Source organism: Odontesthes bonariensis, chromosome 3 (genome assembly GCF_027942865.1).
Source record: "Odontesthes bonariensis isolate fOdoBon6 chromosome 3, fOdoBon6.hap1, whole genome shotgun sequence".
In the NCBI taxonomy this organism is placed as follows: Eukaryota; Metazoa; Chordata; class Actinopteri; order Atheriniformes; family Atherinopsidae; genus Odontesthes; species Odontesthes bonariensis.
In genome coordinates this window covers 23,201,001-23,225,772 of record NC_134508.1, presented here as the reverse complement: position 1 = coordinate 23,225,772, position 24,772 = coordinate 23,201,001, and the positions used below count along the sequence as shown (strand labels likewise).

Genomic DNA, 24,772 nt, shown 5'->3' with positions numbered 1-24,772 from the left:
TGCTGACATGACACCACAGGTGGCATTGTGTATGCTTTCTTCGTATGCTTTTCAGCTTGTTTCCTCAACAGTGACGCCCGCTGGTCTGGAGAGAACTGCAAATGTGACGCATACTCGGCGCAAACTGCGCTTATGAGCTGAAGGAACTGTGAAGGGGCTGCCGTTTTCGATGACGTCATTAATGGTTCTCGAGCCAGAACAGTTGCACGGTTGCGCCGAGTAAGAATCAGGCTTAATACATTTGCATCACAAAATCGCTAGCCAGACAAAGTCAGACCTCAAAATCGCTTGGCGCTATTTTTCCCTCCCTTCATATCAATGCGTTCAGCCACCTAGCGATAGCCCCATCTGTTACGGTGTTTACTGCTCGGAAGCAGGGGAGTGCTCGGTCTGCTCTTCGGTCTGCACAGTTTACACAGCCTGTAGTGATACGAAGGGAAAGAAAATAGAGCCAAGCAATTGTGAGGTCTGACTTTTTCTGGCTAACGATTTTGTGATGCAAATGTATTACTCTTTTGAACGCTTTATTTTCGCGACCCCAGCCAACTAGCCGGACTACCTTCGTCAACGCCAAAACGAGGCTGGAACTCGACTCACAGGACGCAGCAGGGAGTAAGTCAATGTTCATAAATGATATTGCTAATATGGGATGACATATAGCTTCATGTCAAAAGAGGCGAACTATCCCTTTAAGCTGGTTTTTGATCACTGTATTAATTCTCTCTGTAGATTGGTTGACTCCAACACAAGAGAAATGGTAAGAATCACTTCAAACGGAACCCCAGGTGAGCCTCCTGGTCTTCTGAGCCTCCAGGCCGCTGTCCGCTCTTCCAGGCGACCTTCCCCTTTAAAGGATAACTGCGGTATTTTCAACATTAAGCCTCTTTTCTGAGTCGTCTGCAATGTTTTAGAACCCCTCTCACTGTCTCTTGTATTTGCCTAATTTTAATTCATCTCAACCTGCTTCAGAACGGCAAGTCATGCACATGTCTAGAAAGGTCCGTAAAAGCACCATAAACGTCCGTTTTCAAAATCATCAACTCACCAGAGTGGTTACTGGTGTGCACTGGTAATCCATATCAAATTTCGTGACGAAAAGTTGCTTCTGCAGAAGAAACATGTCGTGTTTTATTTGGCAGCTCGTTCATGCTCGAACTATTTTCTTAGCCACCTCACAGCCGTGGATAAACTTGGGATTTACAAAAGGTCAAATAAAACACGACAGAAGCAACTTTTCGCAACGAAATTTGATATGGATTATTGTTGTATAGTTGATGATTTTGAAAACGGACGTTTATGGTGCTTTTACGGACCTTTTTGGACATGCACATGACTTGCCATTCTGAAGCAGGTTGAGATGAATCAAAATTAGGCAAATACACAGACAGCAGTAAACATCAAAAAAGCGGTGAGGGGGATTCTAAAACATTGCAGACGACTCAGAAAAGAGGCTTAATGTTGAAAATACCGCAGTTATCCTTTAAATGTGTGATCACGGTCTACTCCAGGACCCTGGGTGTAGTACCAGAGTAAGTACACTAGGTGGCAGCAAAGGCACTCAGTTCGTATATTGGTGAAATGTGCAGCAATTAAAGGGAAACCCCCTTGACCTCAAAATATTACTTCTCCACTTCAGCTCACATGTGGTGTAATAACACAAAAAAAGTGCACCGCCAGTGAGAGGCCCGCCCTGTTCACAGTTCTCCTAACAGCCCGCAACTCTCTGACAACAGCCGCCCCCATGTTGGAGGGGCGGTAGTAAGCTCTCCTCCGTCCCTCTCAGCAGCAGTACCCCTTATTTTATGTACAGCCTCTCGACAGCCCGTGATTATAACCGCCGGCAGCGGCCCCTCTACATGAAAGGGCCTTATCGGGACACAAATAGAAGACATGGCGACTGAACGTTTGGAGATGAACGGTGATGCTGACCGAAACGGAGAGGCGGAGGTGAGGTGGCAGAGGAAGAAGGAGCCGGTAGTGGAGGGCAGAGAAATGTCTCCATGTCCAGTAATGTTAATCCGTCGCCTACATCCTGCCCAGCCAAGCGTTCGCTCTCACAGAGAGAGTAACCGGTTACCCAGAGATAGTCGTCGGTGTAAAAAAGGCACCGCGAAGCTGTCGGGTTTTCACCCGTCTCTCATCCTTTCAGTAGTATTGTTGACTGTTTTTCGTGTATTTCCGAGTGTTTTGAATTCAGTGTGCGGACGGAGGCTTTTTAGCGGCAAAACATTTGAGCGTTGGGCCAGTTTGGTTGTACTTTCAAAGCTTGTTTGACCGTTTTTGAACTGTTTTTGTTGTTGTTGTTTGTGCTGGGATTGGAGTTTGCTCTCGCCTTTGTCTGCTCAGTAAGGGTCGGTTTACACTTGATGACAGCCGAGACGGGGCACCGTGGGTGAAGTGTAGCTTACGTTCATTCCTGTGTGGGATCAGGTGGGTGAGCTCAGTCACTGACCCACATCTGGGATGTTTGACCTAATCAAACAAACAAAAACAACAAAAAAACGCACATTTTTTGGTAAAAGGAGCCAGTAGCCTAAGTTGTGTGTCAGAGGTTTCCCCAAAAGACCAGAAATCATAGACAGAATGGGAAGTTGGTGCATACACTCCAACTGTGCTTTAAATTCTCTCAGTTTTACCATACTGTGCACTTTTGCTCTACAGCGTTTGCGTGAGAGCTTTTGTAGGCTCCTTTGTACTCCACTGTCCTTATTCGACAACATTAGTTATAAGTTACTTTAACAATAGATACATCACCCAACAAGCACCTAAAATACAAAACTGGCTTAAAGATTAAACCAGCTGTTTTCGGCTCAAGGTTCTGCTTCTGATGTCTTCATGAAAGAGGGAAAAAAAGACTACTGAGGTGAGCTCACGACTTCAGAAATCTGAAGCTTCACTAAACAGTGATCTTTCATCCTAAACATCTCACATGGTTTGATAGTTAATGTTTGAATAGTTTTTTTTCCCCTTTTCCGCTCCCCTCAGATTATATTAACCAGTATGTTAAGCAGCTAAAACCTGCTTCGTCTCCAGCGGCTGAAATCGTAACGTGCTGCTTACACACTGATGTTTCAGTATAAATAATTGAATTGTTTCACACATCTACATGCAGCCAGTATTTATAAAGCAGCACTTTATTGATTGAACTTGATTTAGCTAGTAACATTTACATTTTTATCCCTCCTGTTATATCCTCCGTGCCCAGCTTCTATTACACAGGTCATTTTTTATTTTGCCTGTATGGGTGCTTTCACTTGCACGAAGAATCTGGGAACTTCCTTTCACTGTTTTTTACGGCTAACTGTAATCTCAAAGCTCTGCAGTTTATCCTTGAACAGACTGTAAGCAAACACACCTCTTTAGAAAACTTTTCTTAATGGGAAGTGACCCGGAAAGAGGTGCCGCGACTGGGAATTAACTGCAGGTTCACTTCTGCGGTGGAGAGCTGTGAAAACGCCGCTGTCTGGTGCGGTGTTAGTGCAGCTGCTTGGACACAAAACCAGCCACAGGACAGACTTTGAAAAGCAACAATGGCTAAATCAAACACCCAGTCAGGATCTGCCCTGTAGTAGTAACAGCGTAACTACTTAGAGGTGTCTTCTATTAACTATTCAGAGCTGAGCCGCACAATTTGAAGATATCACTCTGGACAAGAAATCTGCAGTGTGCCAAGTTAAAAGATAAATAATAAAGTGTAATATAAGTATACTTATACAAGTACACAAGACTCTGTATGCCAAGTTAGATCAAAAGCTGATATCAGATGTGATGTTAATCAAACAAGTGCACAGTAGTAATGTTATTTTCTATCCAGCCCAGAACACACAGCAAAAATCCCTCCAGAAAAACCTCAGTATGTCAGGACATTCAGAGTAGTATTACCGCTATTTGCTCAAGTGGCTTCGCAAACCAAGAACGAAACTGAAATAGTTCAAGAGTTCGAGGTGGACATATTCGGTGCTGCAGCCCTGACCCTCAAACACGAAGGCGTCCTTTTCCTCCGCGGCTTGGCAGGTTTTCAGAGCTGCAAAAGGAGCAACGTGGCGCCGAGCTTCAGCCCATGATGCAGTGTTTTACGTGGGTTTTAAATTAACCATAAACACACACACATACTAATTGTGCTGGTAAGATCACCAGAAAGTGGCCCATTCTTTTGCTGCTTTGCACGAAGGAAGGAAAAAGCGTTAGAACCGTTAGAATGAGCACATCTCAATGAAATGTCACTCTGTTTTTTGTTTTGGTACTCAGTGAATAACTGAAAGATATTTAATGATGAATTAATATCTGTGAACCTTAAGCAAGGTTGGTGTTTATTATGTGTATATTGTTATAGTTTAGTGTGCGGCACTTCCTTCTAAAAAACAGCATCTCTCTTTTTTTTTTACTGTTTTTCAGAGGAAACCTTTGAAACAAAGTTCATGACCTGGTTAGTTTCATGACATTTTGTAGTTGACCTATAAATACATCCAGCTCATTGACTTTCCAATTAAACGGATGTTCCTGTTCAGCAAAAAAAAACTAAAAAAAAAAACTTTTGGTTGTGTAAATTTCCTCCACATCAAAACAAAACTACTTGGAATGCAGAACTGGGCCCTTTTCAGGTTTTTCCCACCACAGTTAAGATGACATTTCAAGTTTTGTTGAATATGGGTTGGGTTGCCCTGATACCCTTTTAGACAAACAACGCCCATAAAAGAGAAAACATTTGCCACTGGATGACAAATGTGGTGAAATTTACTCTCCGCCTAGAAATAATCCTGAACAAGGAGGGCCCGTTTAGACCCTCGTTTTGGTTATTGATACGTTGGATTTCAAAATGGAAAGACACCTACGATGGACAAAATGTACTTTTGTAGTCCAGAGGAACTTCTTAAAAACTCCAGCATGATGGCAGAGGCCGAGCACTTCTCAATATTAAAGTCACTTTTTAAAGCCCGATTTTACGCAAGTGTGAATGACAGAGAAACCATGGCAATGCATCAAAAAGATAGCTTTCACTTTGACAAGATGAGGGCTGAACACTTAGCGTCTAGGAAGACTGGTTAGTTTGTATTAATGTTAAAGGACTCTGCTGTGATAGATCTTAAATCCTCCACCCACCCGACGGACGGTGCTTTGACACTGTTTTGTCTCTGGTAGTTCAGCACATGATTCAGCTCCAAACTGCCGGAAGATTTCTTTTTTTTTTTTTATCAGGTCCAACTCCTCATGACGTGCTTTCCTCGGTGTGGTACTAATGTCAGGGTTTGTGTTTATGTTCAGGCTCCTCTGCGGGGAAACTGGAGGAGGCAACGCGGGCCCCTGAACATGAATCATTATGCCAACAAGAAGAGCGCAGCAGAGAGCATGCTGGACGTGGCACTGCTCATGGCGAACGCCGCGCAGCTGAAAGCTGTGCTAGTTCAAGGGCCGAGCTTCACCTTCTTCGTGCCCCTCATTACTCTCATTAGCATCTCTCTCATCCTGCAAATTGTGGTCGGAGTTATGCTCATCTTTATAGGTAAGTTCACTGCGGTCTTGCTCGTCTGCGTATTAGCTCTCCTCACTTTACGAGAAGTCAAGATAAAGTCAAGCTCAATTACATAAATTGGCATCAAAGGTCTTTTGAATGTTGCACCAACGAATGATGAGAAATGTGTTGAAAAAAAAGCACATTTTCTTATTTTATGGTCTTACTCCACCACATTCTACAAAAAAGATATATAGAATGTGCAGTGTTATAGAATAGAATAGAATAGAAAAATACTATTTATTACTACTATTTACTATTTAATACTATTCAAATCAAATTTGTTCACAAAAAACGGCTCTTGTTTTATATGTTCATGGTCTTTGTCTGGCTTTACTGATATAATTGACTGATGTGATTAACCAGACATCATGTAGCCTCAAAACCAAAAAAAGTTCAAAAAAGCGGGGACGCTGTGTAAAATGTTTAGTAGAAAAAGAGAGAAGAAACAAACCAAATAAAGGGGAAAAACGTGTATAAAAGCTCATTCTGAATTGGAGGCCAGCAGCACTTCACAAGTAGGTTGGGACAGGTTATTAAAATACAGGAAAGGTTGTGTAACAGAGGCTTCCTCTTCCAAAAGGAAATATTAGAAGGGACCCTCCACTTTCCAAATTCAAGAATAAAGCTCAAAAAAAAAATTTTTTGGATTTCATCATCCACAAGAAATAGACAGATTCAAAGAATCCTAAAAATAAAATCTATGAATATAAGGGACACGGCTTGTGGCCAAGTTTTTTGATGGCCTCGCTCTTGAGGACCTCGGACTGCACTGCAGTGTAGACAGATATAAATGCCAGCATGGACTCAAAAATACCACTGACAGGGAACACAGTTCACCCCTGCATCAACACATCCAAGTTTAAACCCTGCCATGCCGAGGAAAAAAAAAGAAAAGATTGTATAAACAGGAAACCTTCTGAGGGCCTGAGGTCAGTTAAGGTAGACCGAGGCAAACATATCTGACGAATCAACATTGGAAATGTGTTCATAGAAATCGTGGACACTGTGTCCCGCAGGCTGAAGAGGAGAGAAACTACAGGAAAGTGGCCTTACTAATGCTGAATGACTTATGTGCACAAGTTTGGAACAGCATTCACGGTGCCGTGCAGATGGCATCTCCTCCAGCCGAGGCCTTGTGTTTTCAGCAAGACAATGTCACACCACATTGTTCACATATTACAGCAACTTAGCTTGGTAATAAAAGACTCTGTCTCTGTGTTAAACTGCCCTGCCCTGTCCTGTTAACAGAAATTAGATTTCAAAACTAAAAAGGGGAAGGTGTTTTGCTTTGGAAAAGCTCAGATGATTTTTTTCTTGGTTCCCAAACACTGACAGAGGGCTGTGAAAAGAAGCTGTGATTCAGCAATATTTTTCTGTTCTATGTTGTGTGTGTGTTGTATTTTCAGTTAGATGTATGATTTGAAAAGTATCTGATGTAACTTATCAGTTTCATGGCGTGTTTCTAGAGGCTGATTTTTTTAGCCACAAATATCAGGGACTTCTTTCACTGAGACAAATGTTTTTTGAGTTAGTTAGTGACCCGAGTTTTGAGCTGGTCAACTGGAGAATTTGAGGCCTACAGTCCAAGGTTTGTCCTCCCGAATACGTTAGAGAGCCCCTCCTCCCCTCCGGCTGTATTCTTATCTCATCCTAACAGAGAATACTATTGTGAGAGAGCGCTGAGCTTAGAGAGCCACGGCAGGAAGAAATGAATTCGCCTCTGCTGTCAGCCGGTTCCAATTTGAAGGAGCTGTCTTCATTATTGGGATGATCTGCTCACAGGGGAATTGACAGCGCTCAGATGGCCTTTAAAAATATAGGCCCGCCTCCTATTTAAAACAGACCCACACATGTTTCGTTCCCAGACCAATGAGGCATGTAATGCCTCACTGAAGGAGAAAGATATTTATTCACCTAAAGGCAGTGCTGTCAGGTGCTGTTAATTGAAACCTTTCAGTAATGAATGCGTCAAAGCTAATGTGACAGGAAACTCTGTGCTGCCCCCTTGTGGGGCAGAGAGGTCACTCCCACTGACTGTGCACAATTCACCTCCGTGTTTTGCTTCTCTTATGGCAGTCAAGTGGAATCTAAATGACGAGAGCACACACTACAAGCTGAACATCATGGAGAACGTCGCCACAGCTTTCGTCTTTGTCATAGTCGTAGTCAACGTCTTCATCACAGCCTTCGGCGTGCAGCGGCCCAGCTCGAATGCTTGATCGTCCACTTTGCAGGACGCCTGGTGTCTGCTGATGGAAGATCCCAAAGTTGTTGTCGACAGCTGGTTCTTATTTACCTCCCATCATGCTCAGGTTACTGATGCAAATAAATATTTTATAATATATCTCTTTGTGACACAAATATCAAGACTTTGATGTTTTCTGAAAAAAAGACCTTAAACTTGTTACACTGTTGCTTTTTTTTTATTGTCAATATGCCTTAATTTTGTTTGGAAATAAGGAAGGAAACTGTAATAATACGGCGTAATCCAAATTAAAACTTGAATGAGGGTATCAGGATTAATTTCCCCCTACATGATGCAATGCACTGTACAACAGTTTTACTGTGGGGGGCCAAATATAATGTTTACTTATGTCTCCTGCGATCATTGAAGTGGCCCTTACTTATTTTAAGTGCTATGCAAAGTGTCTTATATTTACATGCACATTAGTTATTGTCTGTACGTGTTTGTGTGTGCTTAGAGGCATCACTTTATCACTTTTTAAGAACCAAAGTCAGTTTTATCATATACTCTTGCATTACATACAGTGAATTGAAATGAGATTTGTAATAAAACTAGAAATAGTGACACGCTTCTTGTTTTTTTCTCATTTCCATGCATAGTTTTTGTTTTTATGTACAAAGTTCTTACAAATGATGGCACCTGCAAATGTAAGGCATTTCTCTACGACACGGTACACACAATGTATGACAAACCCAGGAGTATTAGACTTCCGAAAAAAAATTAAATCAAACATTTCCATTTAGAATAACAAAACTGTCAAGGCACAAGCAGCAGAGCTGCTGAACATTTTCAGGTGCTTCTGTAATTGACCTCTCTGATATCCTGAGGATTCATCTTTATACCATAAAGTAACAAAGCCGCCCTCCACCGGTATGTTGAGAAGCTGCACTTTTGATGCAGATCGATTGTTTTTATGTAAAACTGGATCGTCAAAAAACTCGTTACTTTTTATTCAGAGGCACATTAGACTGGACAATATATATATACATATATATATATATATATATATATATATATATATATATATTAACTCAAGCTACGCTTAAATATTTCGACAAAAATTGTAAAACCAAGGCGAAAGGCTTCAGTATCCCTGCGGCCCAACAGAAAAAAATAAAACTTTCCATGATGCTGCGCGAGTCCAGCGGAGCGGAAACTAACTCATGGGAAAATAATGACACACGCTTCCGTTCTTCAGTTGCATGTTGAAAACAGCACGCGCGGTTGTGGATATGGACAGGAGCAGTTGAACATTAATGCGACGTCAAGAGAGAGAGAAAAATTAGAAACTTGATTAAAAAATGTGGTTAGAGATGCCACGAAGTAGGTGGCAATGCCTTAACCGTATGTGTGTTGATGGCCACAAGGGCCAATTCCATCCTTGTCAAGGGGAGTGCTAACCTTCTCTCCTTTCATACAACACGAGAGTAAAGAGGCGTCACGCATCTTTATATACCGATCCTCACAACATCGTGTTTCACTCATGGTGCAGCTCCGTTTTCTTCTTAAAAGTCGATTACATAGCCTCCAGCTACTACAAGTCTTCTTTAGTCCAATACATTATTGTTTTAAGGCTTAACTATTACGGCAATTCTTTTAAGAATGATATATTTTGGCTTATCACAATTACACCCACAATGCACTGCGATCGAAGAGCGATATATCATTTGTTAAGGAGTATCACGTGATTGCCAGTAAAACTTTAAATACGTCTTAATTTTGTTTTACAATTTGTTTAGGGTCATTCGAATGAGTGCGTTCAAGATTATTTTTTTATTTGCCGAAACGGGATCAGCAGAGCTAATTCAGTTTCTCAAGAACCGACACGAAGTTTGATTATGCAGCTCCTCATTTGCCCACAAGATGGCGGCCATGGTTGAGAATCAGGCCGATAGGTGTCTGTTGCTGCCTTTCAGGAGTACATTGAAATCTCATGTCACTTCTACATAACTTGTAAAATTCCAAAAATCCACGGATATTTATCTAAACCAAAAAAAGAAAAATAAATTAAAACAAAACGAAACAATTGAGGTTCAAATCACGAAATCTAAATGGTACTGATGAATTTGACTTATTGTGTGAGAGATGGTTCTTTTAGAGGAGAATGACTTTTCAATTTGTCAGCAATAGAAAACCAATAGTTTTTGTTCTTAAGTTTGTTTGTAAGTAAATAATTGACATAATTGGAGGTTTTAAGTGACATAAAACTGCATAAAGCCCTTGCAAGTGTTTGCAGCCTCAAATGTATAAATCCCTTTAACCCTTTTAACAAGACATAAGTGCAGAAAAGAAAGTGCCAAATTTGACCCCAGCTCAAAAACAAATTATATACTAAACAATATATACTGTGAATAAAATTAGTATTGAACACTTGAGAGGATATAGTTTGCTTTGGTAGTATCAGTAATTATGAAGCACCGGATGTGAAGGAGTCACCCACTACTTCATGAGGTCTTCTTCAGTGTACCATATAAGGACCTCCTGAGCTTTTCTTTTCAGACCAAGAGCAGCCATCCCGAGAGCCCGGCTGCTTCCCGACACCTTAGCTTCTACAGAAAAAAAAGCAGTTTCTTAGTATTAAAGGATTAACAGTATAAAGAAGAAGAAGATTTGAGTAGTAGAAGATTGCATGAAAAACATGAACTTGACAACAACACAGACAACATCATATTGTTGTGAACACATTATCGGGAGACCTTAAGAAAATAAATAAATAAAAAACTAAGAAATTATTTACCACTGTAGTAATAGAGTAAAGCCATTCCCACAGCCAAGCTGAAACAGCCCACAAAGAAGAGGGGACCTGGAAACAGATATGTACATAAGAATATAATATCGGTATTCTGCACGTATCAGTGGTAAATATTAAGCCAGCGCGTTCACACATTAAGGCTCCAGCGTGCTTTTAAAAAAAAAAAAAGGAAAAAAGCACTACAACCCAAGCAGCGTCTGAAAGCAAACCGCCTCCTAAAACTTTAGGGTTTTCTGACGTTCACGCCTTTATTCCTCAGTTTCAATGCAGACAGAAAACATGCAATATAAGCTATGCGAGAGCTTAAACCTTCAGCAACCTTCAGATTTCAAAATGATTGTCTTCACCCCAATATTTGTCCACATTCTTTTTGTATAAAAAAGTTCAAACAATGTCATCGTGTGGCATCTGGTTTGAACTGGAGTAGTACACAAATGTCCCACCTGATCTGAAAGGGATCTGTAGCATCGTGCCTCAAGGGGTTATAAATACAAGCGCAACGCATCTTTTTTTAAGAGTTTTTCTCTTTAAACATAACAACGACCTACACACACTCACGTGACACGTATAACCTTTGCATTACCTCTGTCATTCAGAACATGCTTCTGTTTGTACACTCTGGGCAATGTGAGCGGATCCAACAAATCTGGGATGAGAATGTCAGAGACGATTGAAATACACAGCTGAATACATGCAATCTATTCTGACATACACATATAAACAGTAGGTATGCGAGTGAGATTAAACAGAGAAGCAGCTTTTGGGGACGAACCTCTGAGGCGGAGCCGTGTGGGTAAGCTGTAATACACGTCCTCCACATGGAGGTGAAGAGCTCTGTAAAACTCCCGGCATGCTTCTTCACCCTTTGCCTGCAGGTGTGTCAGGAGCTCCCCCAGACGGACACTTGTAGGGACATCCAAGTTTCTGAACTGCACAACAGAGAACAACAGTTATGATAAAAGGATTTCCTTCCCCAGCTGAACTGCGACGCTTACTTCTGCAGGTTCCCTGGATATAAGCAAAAGTTTAAGCCAGCTTGCTTATATCAATGTCAGAGTAGTTGCTTTCATGATTCTTCATTCTTTTATTGCATGTAGGTAGATTACCTAAATTTGAAATGGAATAGTTTTGGGCTATTTTCGAAACCAATCCATTTATCTCAAAGCTGTAGTTTCTGATTTTGCTTTTCAGACAAAGGTTTTGCATTGGGGCTGCAGTTATGGATTAAAGAAAATTTCAAAATATGCACAGCTTCGGCATAAAATGTTGCTTGAAAGTTAATACACCACTTATAATGCTATATTATGTACAGTCGTTCTGGCAATATGATATTAGTAAGGTGTCAGTCTACTACAGGGTGAGCAGCTTTACCTTTGAGAGTATTTTTGCAAATAAAACTTAAAGCGGTACATTTCAAAAGCCTAACTTTTAGTCCAAATGGAGGCCTTTCACCTTGTTTATCTCATGTCTACTTTGCACATCTACCAGCAGGCCATACAGATGAGTGAATGAACGAGTAGGACTCACTTTGGTGGCCTCCTTGTCTGTAAGGATCTGCGGGTAGATTCTGTTGAGCTGCAGGATGAGTTTGTCCACCAGCTCTGTGTCCAGTCTCCTTTCAGCTTTGAGGAAGGCGCTGTCCTCTATCAGCTGATCGTGAAAACTGTCTGTCCATGGTGAGAAGTTAAACGCAGTTAAAACTCAGCACATCAGCAGTTGTTAGACAATCAACTAGCTTCCACTGGCAGCAGCTGATCTATTTTAGGGCAAAATACAGCGGACATAATCGTAGGTAATTTCAATAATTGTAGCAGGAGTGGAGTATGAGGGCTTGGTGGATCGGGACGGCTGCGAAAACACACTTGTCAATATCAACTTCACACTTTACAACAAGGCTCGTTCTCCTGTCAAACGTGTTGCTGTGGAACTTTTTCAGAAACCTCAACAAGACTTTAAAGTGAGACGTCCCGCTGCCTTCGAGAAAGCGAAGAAACTTCTGTGTTTGTTTGTGCTGCAGTTCGTGACCTGGACGTCATGGACATGATTTAAAACCCAAACTGGCCGCCTTAATGGTGAGACGGGCATTTCTTTTCTTTACATTCTAGTTAAAGAAAGACACAAACCTCCCATTGTGAAGTCCCCTCTGTCCTCTGTTTGGAAACGCCCTCTGACGTCATCACGCTGAAAGAGACAGGCTTACGTCAACGTACTTTTTTCAACTTCCTGTTAATGGTGCACAATTTGCTATTAAAAGTGAGGTCTACATCTATGCTATGACGTGTGTATTTTATAGAAGCTTCTTTGAAAACTAGTTTATATTCATCCATTCTTTTACTATCAACCAGTTCACAGTTGTGGGGGTGCTGGAGCCTCCCCCAGCTGCCAGACAAACTACACAACCGACCATGTGTGCTGTCAAACCTACACCCAGAGTCAATTTAGAACCACCATATGGCCCAACATGGGCCATCTTTGGATGATGAGGAAGCCACACATTCACTGAAGAACATGCAGGCTCCACACGGAAGAGTCTCCAACGGGGACTCAAACCAGGAACCTTCATGCTGTTGGGCGACAGTGCTGACACCACCACCACCGTGCAGCCTGTCTGCACACTAACAAAGTTCAAAAACAGGTCACAGAAGATCCGTCGCTGCATGCGAGCAACCGTTGTTTTTAAGCGGAATAATGAAGCTTTACCTCAACAATAAACTGGACTGGACTGATCACACACAGGCCCTCTACAAGAAGGGCCAGAGTCGCCTCCACCTGCTGAGGAGACTGAGGTCCTTCGGTGTGTGCAGGCCTCTCCTCAGGACTTTCTACGACTCTGTGGTAGCTTTAGCAAATTTCTACGCTGTGGTCTGCTGGAGAGGGGGCAGTACGGACAGAGACAGAGGGAGACTGAACAAACTGATCAGGAGAGCGAGCTCTGTCCCCTGGACTCCATAGAGGATGTGGGTGAGAGGAGGATGTTAGCTAAGCTGACATCCATCATGGACAACTCCTCTCACCCCCTCCATGACACTGTGGGGTCCCTGTACAGCTCCTTCAGCAGCAGACTTTTACATCCACGGTGCAAGGAGAGGTTCCGCAGGTCCTTCATCCCAGCAGCTGTCAGACTTTTCAACACATGCACCCTCTGATCATGTTGTTGCCTTCCATGATAATCCACCACTCATATAGAGATTTTTCTTTATCCGTATTTATTCATTTCAACTTCACAATGTGCAATATTATTTATACTAGGTCACTTTACTTTTTAGTACTTGCTTTTTCTCTTTTTTTAAATTTCTTTTTGTAATTTCTTGTTCATGTCTGTTGTTGCTGTGACAAGTGAATTTCCCCGTTGTGGGATAAATAAAGTACAATCTAATCTAATCTAATCTTATTGGAAATAATACTTTGCAAAGAAGTGTTGCATAAGAAAAACACCAGAGACATCAGTCATGTGAAAGTTAGATTTATTTTTATTTTTTTCACCAGCCATAAGTGGAGGCAGAGCAGACAGACATGAATTTTGCTAATGTTTTTTTTTTTTTGTAACCACAGTTTAGTCTTCACAAAACTGAGACCATAGAGCTGAATTCAGACTCCCTCAACAAAGAAAAAGCACAATGAATGGTGTAGTCTACTCAGACAAATAAATACGATTGCAGTCATGGTAAGAACATGTAAAAATCAGTTAGGACCAAGAATGTGAGCAACAATGAGTAAAATTTTCACATGGCACATTTACTTTTTTTTTGCACTTAAAACACACAGAACACACAATGGCACTGCAGACCTCGAACTTAAAAGGTTTACAAAAGTTGTATTAAAAACGACTTAAAAACTCCTTCATGAATAAACTTTCTGAATACTCTTGTTAACTTAGAAATCTTTAAATAAGTTCATATTGCGACATTGTTCCTCAGTCATAACGAGCTTAGTTGTACTTGTAACAGCTTTGTCACCCTCAATCTGTAGGATCTCAGAGCGATAATAACATATTTCAGAACATGATATATCATATATTACATATTGTTATTTTTATTTGCATTGTTATCCTTTTTTATTAGCTGAAAAGGAGAGAACATGAACAAAACCTTGCTTGTTTTTATCAATTGTCAGAGAGGCAAACCTAAACCTCAGCCCAAGTACAACAGAGGCAGAGTAGCTCCTTTGTCTCTCTTGTTTGATCTTAAACCAGCCAGTTGAGTCTCCTGGTTTTTAAATTCCAATGTGACATCTCTGACTTTGCTGCCATTCAATAAATTAGCAGAATATATATTTAGACACTTCAAAATGTAATTAAGATTCTGGCAGATAAGCACACAGATCTAGTTGAAACACTGAATAAGACTTGGATAAAAAGCTATTGGGGGAAAAAAAAAGAAAAAAAAAAGAGGAATCACCTAAGAGCAAATAAGTAATAAAAAGTGCTCAGTCGGGGTAACAGGCAACGAGTAATCAGCAAGGCGTGCGTCCAGAATCTTCCTCTGGTTCAGTCGTCATAGTGATGCGTACTGCTGGGAGACTGACGGACTTGCAGAGGACAGCTGACGCGTTAAGTCACGTTTTCCACAGTCGCACAGTGTTGACAAAAGTTGAGAGAATTTTAAACACTCGTTTTGGCACTCTAACACAAGGCTCTTGGCAAATACTGCTGGATATGTTCTTGTCTTTGTGACGATACGATTTGGATCATGATCAAAGCGCCAAAAACCAGGAGAAGCGGCGACTGTCCACTCTGACGGTCTTCCTGAAGGACACTTGGCTTGATAGATTTACTGCAAACGAAAAGAAGGAACAAAATAAAGTCACAATGATTTCAGTTTCTTCTGTGTCAGCGAGATAGTTTTATAATAAGCTGTCAAGATATTTAAAGCAAAGAATAGGTGGGCGCCACAACCCGAGAAGGGAACTCAAGTGTGCTTTGCATGCTGGCTTTTGCACCAACCAGAGGATAATTCAACTACTCTGCTTTACTCATCAGAGATCATCTGGAAAAGACGCAGAAGCAGCTCTGCAGCGCAGCCCCTGACTTACGTGGTGGTTGGAGGAGGCTCCTTTTCCTTTTGTTTTGGCTTTGCCTCCCGCCGCTGTGGCGCTGTTGCGGCGCGCCTGCTCGTGGTCGAACTCCAAATCCTCCAAGCGCTGCGTTAAAGCCAGTTTCTGCTGAATGGCCATACGCAACAGAGAATTCAGCGTCTTCTTCTCGTCCTCAGCCGCAGCCAGCTGCCGCTGCATGTCGTCCAGCTGGGTCACATACTCATCGCATCTGAGAGAGAGAGAGGGAGGAGGTGGCCAACGCAGCAGAGGAGAGGAACAGGGAGAAGCCAGGGATGAACATTTTTGCCAGCAGGTGGAGCAATTCGCCTTGAACTTGATGTGTTTCCTCCATTTCACCACACAGCATTTTCCAGATGGGAGGATGAGGTCCCTGCTAGCTGACTAAGTGTTACATCAGACTGTTCCCACAATGCTCTGTGTCTTTCTCACAAAAGTACAAAGAAGCACAATAATTGTGCACAAGTAGCAGCAGGGTTTTAGCTTTTTTTTCTCCTGATATGGTGGAAAGAGACAGAGGTGGGACATAAAACAGTAAATGAGGGTTTGTAAACACTTTAGAAATGACTGTATAAATGTGACCTTAAATGTTTTTCTGCAGAAATGTGACCTTAAACACCATCAAGACCTAAGAAGTAATTGAAAAAAAAAAAACAATCAAATACAATCTATAGTTTTTCTTTTTTTATAACATTTAGTGGAAGATGATCCCTTATCACATATTTAAAAGTTGTAAAAGTATCCTCCCCTTGAATTGCAATCAAACTTTTTTTTTTTTAAACTGCTGATCAGTCTTTAACAACAGCTTGAAAGAACTTGAGCTCAAATGTTGGGACGTCGGTGGGCTTGCTCACAGGAACTGCTTGTTCCAGATCCTTCCAAATCATTTTTAAAATCAGATTTAACTTTGAGCTTTGACGTTATCATTTTAAACCTTTAGGTTTTCTTTTTCCTCATCTTTCTTTGGAAAAGCTTAGATTGTATGATCCATTTCAACATGAAATGCACTTAAGGGACAAAGGTACTTTTATTTCCCTTAAGAATTCAGTGGTATAATTTAGAATTCATTGTTCCATCAACTCAAACCACTCTGATCTCGATGCAGCAGACGGGTCCACATGGTGTTCCTGCCACCTCAGCGTTTCACAGACAGGATCAGATTTGAATCCTTTTTCCTTTTCCAAACAGGACACTTTTCATTCAAACTACACAGACCTCTGATTTGTCTACTGAGCTTCAGCAAACTGCAGACAGGAAAGCCATGTTCATTTGAGAGAGCAGTGGCCGTCTTATGGTGCATCGTTGTTGTCAAGTGTTCTCCTGATGGTGAACATTAGCATCAGTCAAGAGAGAGGCCAACACTTTACCCTACGTACCTATGAAACCTCACAAGTGATCACGCACCATGTTCTGTGAGTGGTTTTTATGGTGGAAACCAAACTTTAGAGATGTTTTTTCAACCTTCCACCGTCTGATGAGCATCAATTTATTTCCTTCTTTCTTTTACATGACGATTACTATCGTGTTGGTCAAAATTAAATGTAAATCATTTATGTGAACAGAGTAGAGGGCACATCTTACCTTGTAGCAAACATGGCTCGAAGCGAGGAGAAAGTAGCTGCATCTTCTTTCAGAGCCTTGAGTTCATTACGCAGCTTCATGATTGTCTCAGTAACCATGGCCTTCTCACTCTCATACTTGCTCTTGAGGTTGGCGAGGGCAACCTCAGCTGTCTAAATGGAGTAAAACATCATCATTAATTACTTGGACTTACTGGTATGACGGTTTTGAACTCCATGGTTTTCCTATAGGAATGCAGATTATCCCCTCTGTTGTCAGTTTGAGAAACAATGAACTTCCTTCCTCACACAGCAGGCATGCATAGACATAAACACATACATTTAGCCAGCTCAAAGCCCTTTTCTGACCTGTTTGTTAGCCTTGAGCACAGCTCTGAGAGTGGCGATCTGTTCCCTTTTGGTGCTAAGCAGGGACTTGAGCTTGAGAATCTCTTCCATGCAAGCTTCTTTGTCTTTATCTGCCACAGTGCTCAGGTCCAAATTGGCAAGTCTCTGACGTGACAGCTCTGTGGTGCGGTCCACTGCCTGCTGCAGGTGGCGGATCTGGTCCCTAATGATAGCCACGAGGTTATAGACGTTCATTGGCTCTGGGCGGTGCTCTGGGGCTGGAGATGGGGTAACCGTGGTGTTGCTAGAATTTGGCTTCCCCGTTTCAGTTTCACTGATCAACCCGCTGGTGAGCAGTACAGACTGGCTCTCCTTTGCCTCGTGCCCCCTTCTCACCAGAGCCTTGCCTTCCTTGTAGTAGTCAAGCATGACACGGTTTGGAGTCTCGTTGTTGCACATGCACACATGGTTGTAGAGATTGGCCAGCTCTTCGCTGAACGTTACGAGTTCATCCTGAGCCACGTTAAGGCTGCCAAGCGATTCTCCCGCGGCCTCGCTGACCAGGCGCAGCTCCTTCTCCAGACGGCACACCTCCGCTTTATCAACTTGGCTTATCTTCTCCAGGGACAACAGCTTTGACCTCAAGTCTAAGACATCGCTCTCCAACCGCGTTCGCTCTTCTTCATATCGTGTTCGACACTCCTCATACCGTGCCCTCAGTGTTTTCAGCTCTTGCCTCAATTCCCCAGCTTCAGACACAGCGACTGTGTATTTACACTGAAGGATCTCAGGTCCATTAATGTCCAGCTCGTAATAGTCCCCTTCATCGTGGCTGTCCCTATCTTTCTCGCTGTCCAGGGCAGATTGGCGCTCCTTAGTAGCCTGAAGTTTCCTCATTGCACTTAGATTTTCAGTCAGCCTGTTGACGGTTTCCTTTTGCTCGGACACAGTGCCGTACGCATGTTCCAGCTGCTTCTGGCTCTCCTGCAAGGAGTTTATCAGGGACCCTTTTTCTCGCTCAACCTAGGAAAAATAAAATCAAAGAGTCAGTTGAATGACTTTTAATGACCTGATAATAACAATAATAATATTGGGATAACACAGTGCTGCATGCACGTTAAGTCGTTACGATTGTTGCGGCTTCTCATCTCATAAGCAGCGGGGACAGTTGAGTCTTCAGGAGGAGTAAAAGATCATGTTTTTTTTTGTTTTTAGTATAAATACGGCACACACATTGTGGCCCTCTCAGTGACATTCAAAGGTATGTCTGAATGAAGCTGTGGGAAAGATTAAAGAAAAAGTGACTAACATCTGAGTGACCGGATGGGTTTCTTTCACGAAATGATGGCTTGATAAAGTGTTGCAAAAAACGTTAACTGGGCCTCTGACTGCATCCCTGCGGCAGCGGGCGCCCACTTTAGATACAGGTTTGAGCCAACACATCCATTTAGAGAAGCGAAACTGACAGTTTCACTGTACTACCTCAACATGTGCACTTTATCGGAAAACAGTGGAGAATTGAATTGGATTTTGATTGAACAATTACAGAAAGTAAAGGTTTACCATCCAAGCGTATCCCGTACCTGCGCTAGCTGTTGCTTAAGTTTCTGTATCTCCGAGATGTTGAGCTCACTCAGTAGGTCGTCCACCAGGCTCGGAGCCGGCTTGAAGGCCTCTCCTCTCTTGTTCACTACAGTTCTATTGTCTTCGTCGCTGTCGCCCGTCTTCACTAAGCCATTCTCAAAGCCTCTGATCAGATCATCATTGTCAGGTTCAGCGATGGTGGAGGGATCCTCGTGGAGTTTGTGGTTATCGGTGGAGATATTGAAAGAGCTGCTGTACACGGAGCCACCGATGGTCATGTAGTGGGAGAGCTCTTTGCGCAGCGCTGCCTTCTGCTCACGCTCCGTCTTGATGGTTTCTAAAGCCTCGGCAAGCTGTCGCTCAGCGATCTCTCTCAGACGCATGGCTTCCTCCAGCTGGCTGTGCAGACACTGGGAGTCCTCCTCCAGACGCCGGATCTCATGTTTTAGACCTTCAAATTCCACCTGTGCAGATGGTCGAAAATATAAATAAGACAACAAATAACTTCACTCGAGTGGTATCAACTGTAATCGTGCTAATGTGATAACAATTTTTTGTAACGATGTAACAAAACAAACAAAAAAAAAAATCACTATCGTGCAAAAAAGAAAAAAAAAAAGAAGCTGATTACTCAAAGAAAATATTGATACAGTGACCCGTTTTCATTTAGGCCAAGTCGGTTTTTACACTGGAAGCACACAACACAGCGACCGAAGCCGTGTTATAACCAGAAGACATCATTTGGGTCCGTGCCATCATAAACCCGAGAATGACGTTTCATATTTAAAATGATACTGACCAACTGTTTGGCATCATTCGTCTCACCTGGCTCTGTCTCAGCACAGACACTTGTTTCTGGAGAGAGATGTTCTCCTCCTCCAGCTCAGTGTAGTCCTGCAGCAGCCGAGCCTCCCGAACTTTATACTCTCTGATGTCATCTCGCAGCTGACTGTGCTGCAGCTCTGCCAGCTCCGAATTCTGTACACACACACAGACACACACACACACACACACACACACAAAAAACGGGGACAACAGAGGAACGGCATGTTATGGCAGGTGGCATGAGCGGTTCTTCTAAATGAAAGCCATATTCACTGCCACCGATGTGGTTTAGCATCATTTGCAAACACTTAGTGTCCTTGCCATGGTACAGTGATCGTGGGTGAAATGGGGATCAGCATCGCAGCCTGTTTCACATACCGCAGGGGTAAGACCTTAAGTCTGTTCCAGCTTGCAAACTGACCTTCTTCCTAACAAGCACCAACTAGCTCACACTTTGATATCTGAGTATTAACTAAATATACTATAAACAGCTATCTTAAAGGAGAAGTTAGTTTTTTTTTGTTTGTTTGTTTGTTTTTTAAACCTGGACCTTATTTCTGGCATGAAATACGTTCATCTACTCACCGGTAACAGTTTGGTGAAATTCGGCATCCTTCGGACGATATTTAGATCCGCGTATATCCATATAACAGGAGTGAACGGGGGCATCGGCCAATGGCCCAATATATGGATATAAGCGGATCTAATTAGCGTCCGAAGGACGCCGACTTTCACCAAACTGTTAGCGGTGAGTAGATGAACATATTTTATGCCCGGAATAAGGTGCAGGTTTAAAAAAAAGCACGAACTTCTCCTTTAATGCCAGCAGATAAAAGACTACGGTCTCAGAATTTCAACTTACATTAAGTTTGGTTATATCGTCAGCTGGAACAAAAGGAAGAGTCGAGAGAGAAGCAAGCCTATGAAATTACTTTCTAAATGCTAGTAAACTTGGGTAGAACTAATCATTACCTCTCTCATCTCAAGAGCAATGGTTGACAGGCGATCGTTTTCCGCTTGAGCACTGGAGAGGGACGCTTTGACCTGTCGGAGCTCATTCTGCAACTCTAGGACCTTCTGCTGGTAAAGAGCCTCCTTACTGGCAGACTCCATCATCAGCGACTCCTCCCTGCTCTCCCCATCGGCTGCCACCTTCCTGTGGGTGGAGTAAGCTTGTCCAAACGCCTGGGGACAGACGGACAAAGGTAAAACAAAACAAAACAAAAAACAGGACAACAAAACTTTATTAAGAATGAACATTTATCATTTAAAACTACTGTATGTTTAAATGATCCCAAAGTCACTTTGCCCAGTCAAATGCTACGTATTTATTACCTTTAAATTTATTCCCCAGTGGGTTTTTCCAAAACAAGAGAAGAGCCATGTTACCAGCATAAAAAAAAGAGACATGAGAGTACACTTCAGATGGCAACAAAGACGAGCAAAGTGGAAAAATCAGTGGCTGTTGAAGGCCCACGTTTGAGAGACGGGGGCTCATGCCTATTAGGGAATCCAAGAGCAGGCAACTGTGCGTTCATCAACGTCAATAAAGGGAAGTGGAATCATGAGGAGACAAAAGTGAATTGGTAAAGGCAGAGAAACAAGAATCAACCCGTGTAAATTTTTTTCCAGACCAAAATTGCTGATGAACACCAACAGTCTTCAGAATGACAGCAAAGTTCCTCGTTTTCTCTCAGGCATTATCAAAGCCAACCGTTAAGCGTGCAATCTATTGCTAGGTGGACGGTATTTTCAGATTATTGTCATCCTGATCTTAACCACTAAATGTAACCACTGAGCTGATTAAAAAAATACCCCGGATAAATGGGAGGAGCTTACCCATTTATAGACTAATTACCAGCAATATACCTGAAAAATGATTTGTTGGCGGCTTTCTGGTCATTTCTCAAACAGCTAAATTGTGGGCATAAGTTGTTTTCCACTCAAACAAACAATATAAAACTTCATAAGATGCACTACTCGTTTGGTGTCAAGCAAAGAACTGGTTAAGACGCAGCAAACTGATAGGATGCCTAGAGCAAGCCAACACCGAGACAAACTGGTGATGCAACAGCTGCCATCCAAAGAAGTCCTAAAACCCACCACTGATCCGCAACTGCTTCTCACAAGCGGCGATTTGTGTAACGAGACGCGGCCCGATGTTAAGGTGTGAAAGGATCAGGAGTCACTCTCAGTGCGACTGATGGGATGGTTCTGTTTCAACAACACGTGACGCCAGGCGAATGACTAAGACAATAAGCAACCACGAGACTGAAGTGGGACTGGCGATGTGATTAATGTAACGTGGACAAAAGCCACCATGAGGAGAAGTCGTCCAAGTCCAGAGAATCATTCCGTGGAAAGAAACGGAGTTCCTCATTTCGACTTAACATGCGATGACATGATATGGGGACTTTATCAGTAAGATAAATGATTATACATGACGCTTGGTAGGGTTAACAGGTACATTTCTACAGCTACAGAGGAGACTGACACATGCCTGAGCTCATTTGTTCACCCATGACCTGTGCATATTATGATTGATGATGATGATTTTGGGAGCTTGTGGGTGCAGGTGAAAAGTAAAAGTAAAAAAAAACCAAACACACAACAAAGCAAACAAACAGACCCCTTAAACTGAATGGCAAAATGAGTAAGCGTAGGGTCGGTACTTTTATGGAAGTACTCCAAGAAACAAATGTGTTGATGAGAAACTGGTCACAATAAAACACCAGCTGCAGCGAACAGAAGGGGAAACCCACACTTCTGCTTTGAAATAGAGGCTTATTTTAGCACAAGTGGGGAATTTCATTGACTAAAGTTGTTTCTCCTTATTCTCTCTTACATAATTCTTCCAGTATATTTTTCAATTTAGGCTTTAATGTTTCCTTTGAACTTGTGTAAATTACTGATGAGCGCAAAACCTGGAGGCGTACTGTGACCGGGCAGCCCTGAGACAGCGGCACCATAATAGCACTGTAGACAGTCGTGTGTGTCGAAGGTAAACTGTGTTTGAAAACCAACAGATTGTGTTTTTTAAGTGTGCGGCAACATTATGCATCTCTACTGCACTGGAGTGCGCTTACAGCACCAGGAGAGAATTAACAGCCAATAGGACTCTGTAAGTATTGCAAACAGTACATTTCAGTGTGCAGCACTGTCTTGTAAACTCCACTAAAAGCACACTAAGCCAAACTATCAACTTTGACAATAGGATGCTCTGCAGCTTTGTTATGACGTTTCAAAAGCTGAAACGAGTGGCGAGATTCAAGAAAATAGTTGAAATAGTTCTCCAAACAGCCAATAAACGACAGTGATAAGGTAAAAATGCCCTTTCGTCCTATTTTTTTGACAACAGACAAGACTTTCTGGCTTACTTCTTGACCTGAAAGACCAACAAGTTAGCTGCACATGTATAAAATGATGCCATAAGCTACCGCTGCTCCTGATTCTTATTTGATTAGAGGGCCTCGGTTCTTCACATACCTTAAGCAAGTATGGGCAAGTGACCAAAATATGTGCCTTTTTTTTTTTTTTTTTAATTCTTCAAGGCAAGAAAAAGAAAATCCCATTTGAATTCAAACTTGGAAGTTAAAGACACTTACACTTTTGGCATTTTGTGGTGCTCGGGGGTCATATGTCATGTTCCAGCCTAGCAGTTAGTTCCAGCAACTAATCCACCAAAAGTTTACAGGAAGGATCCATGATGGATCTGATTAGTCTTTTGGGTGGGTCTTCATCCGTCTAACATGTTAATGACCGCTAACACATCCGGTGAACATGTCTAACGTTCTAGCACTTAATGATTGTCACAAGGCTACGTCCCTAATCTTCACCATACTGACACAGTTCATTAACGTTACAACTACCAAGAGTGCCAACACTTAAAAATATCTGGACGCGTGGCTTTGACCTCAGGTTACCTCCTTCAGCTGGTCCAGCTCCTGTCGGACCGTCTCGTATTCGCTCTCCAAGTCATCAAATCGCTGCTTGAGCTGCTGTTTCTCCTCCAGCACCGCCAGCCCGTATTCCGCCGCCTGGATCTTTTCATGTGTCGTTACACGTAGCTCCCGGGCCAGACGCTCGACTTCGGCTCTGAGCCATTGCGGCCCGGCTTCTGTCACCAGCACAGCCTCAGCATATTCCTGCTCCTCCATGGACATCTTGGCGAGCCGCCGATTCTCAACTATAACGGGACCCAGCCCTGGTTGGCTGTCTGGCTAGCAGGAGCAGAGCGGAAAACCACCAAGAGCACAAATCACTGCCCTCTTTGTTTGAACCGCATTGTTAAGGTTTGAATGGCGTTCAGTTCCCTCTGCGTTTTTCCGCCTTACGTTTGAACAAAAAGCTCAAGTCGAACGATAGTTTTGTCATTCTCGAGGACTTTTCTCAGCCTCTCCGTGCGGCTGACAGAGGAAACTTAAGTTGAGATCATCGATTGGAAAAAGCTCTCTGCACTGCATTCAAATCTGTCAAGCTGTGAAGGGAAATGAAGTTCTAACTGAGATGTCGCTCTCGAACAGACAATGTATCTCAGATGCCGCGTTGACTTCAGGTACCACAATGCATTGCGCTACCTTTTCCAGGATTCCATACGGACTGAAGGGAGCCAGTACAGCGCTGCCATCTAGAGATTTTATAATGAAACTACAACTATATGCACCGTAACCAGTGCTAAATAGTTGGAGTCATAGTTTCTGACTTTTTTTATATTTATAAAACATTCAGAATTTTTTTTTTACCCTATTAGATGGCAAAAGCTAAAATGTCTTTCTTTATTTGACTGTTGAACTTTAATGTTAAAAAGTTCAACTCAATTTAATAATGCTGGCTGATCCCAGCCGCCACTGGGCGAGAGGCTGTGTACACCTCAGACAGGCCTATCCAAATTTATT

At 42.4% G+C, this 24,772-nt stretch overlaps 3 protein-coding genes and 1 non-coding gene across 4 annotated transcripts; 1 reads left to right on the top strand and 3 right to left on the bottom strand.

The window, feature by feature from the left end:
- Positions 1-1,721: 1,721 nt before the first annotated feature.
- On the top strand, positions 1,722-8,321 carry ninj1 (ninjurin 1). Its single transcript, XM_075461092.1, has 3 exons — positions 1,722-1,947; positions 5,263-5,500; positions 7,589-8,321. Exons 1-3 carry the CDS (start codon positions 1,891-1,893, stop codon positions 7,729-7,731), a joined length of 438 nt encoding a protein of 145 aa, XP_075317207.1. The 5' UTR covers positions 1,722-1,890; the 3' UTR covers positions 7,732-8,321.
- Positions 7,905-12,689, bottom strand: card19 (caspase recruitment domain family, member 19). The gene is made up of 6 exons (XM_075461091.1): positions 12,633-12,689; positions 12,037-12,176; positions 11,282-11,438; positions 11,093-11,155; positions 10,495-10,560; positions 7,905-10,306 (listed from the first exon to the last, which is right to left on the bottom strand). The coding sequence occupies exons 1-6, from the start codon at positions 12,637-12,639 to the stop codon at positions 10,197-10,199; spliced, it is 543 nt and encodes a 180-aa protein (XP_075317206.1). The 5' UTR covers positions 12,640-12,689; the 3' UTR covers positions 7,905-10,196.
- Positions 9,053-9,180, bottom strand: LOC142377991 (U6atac minor spliceosomal RNA). Its single transcript, XR_012769586.1, has one exon. It is a non-coding gene; the product is annotated as a U6atac minor spliceosomal RNA (small nuclear RNA).
- Positions 12,690-13,956: 1,267 nt separating the features above from the next.
- Positions 13,957-24,338, bottom strand: LOC142377207 (protein bicaudal D homolog 2-like). The gene is made up of 8 exons (XM_075461088.1): positions 23,801-24,338; positions 20,850-21,062; positions 19,878-20,030; positions 19,052-19,516; positions 17,490-18,491; positions 17,143-17,294; positions 15,541-15,772; positions 13,957-15,281 (listed from the first exon to the last, which is right to left on the bottom strand). The coding sequence occupies exons 1-8, from the start codon at positions 24,038-24,040 to the stop codon at positions 15,279-15,281; spliced, it is 2,460 nt and encodes an 819-aa protein (XP_075317203.1). The 5' UTR covers positions 24,041-24,338; the 3' UTR covers positions 13,957-15,278.
- Between the last annotated feature and the right edge of the window lie 434 nt (positions 24,339-24,772).

Excerpts from the sequence above, each read along its gene's own strand:
- ninj1 (XM_075461092.1), top strand. The coding sequence starts at position 1,891 with ATGGCGACTGAACGTTTGGAGATGAACGGTGATGCTGACCGAAACGGA. Across the intron at positions 1,948-5,262 it reads ACCGAAACGGAGAGGCGGAG|GCTCCTCTGCGGGGAAACTG; the intron begins GTGAGGTGGCAG and ends GTTTATGTTCAG. Across the intron at positions 5,501-7,588 it reads AGTTATGCTCATCTTTATAG|TCAAGTGGAATCTAAATGAC; the intron begins GTAAGTTCACTG and ends CTCTTATGGCAG.
- card19 (XM_075461091.1), bottom strand. Across the intron at positions 11,439-12,036 it reads CAGACAAGGAGGCCACCAAA|TTCAGAAACTTGGATGTCCC; the intron begins GTGAGTCCTACT and ends TCTGTTGTGCAG. Across the intron at positions 10,307-10,494 it reads TTTACTCTATTACTACAGTG|AAGCTAAGGTGTCGGGAAGC; the intron begins GTAAATAATTTC and ends TTTTTTCTGTAG.
- LOC142377207 (XM_075461088.1), bottom strand. The coding sequence starts at position 24,040 with ATGTCCATGGAGGAGCAGGAATATGCTGAGGCTGTGCTGGTGACAGAA. Across the intron at positions 19,517-19,877 it reads CTGTGCTGAGACAGAGCCAG|GTGGAATTTGAAGGTCTAAA; the intron begins GTGAGACGAATG and ends CCATCTGCACAG. Across the intron at positions 15,773-17,142 it reads CGAGCCATGTTTGCTACAAG|ATGCGATGAGTATGTGACCC; the intron begins GTAAGATGTGCC and ends TCTCTCTCTCAG.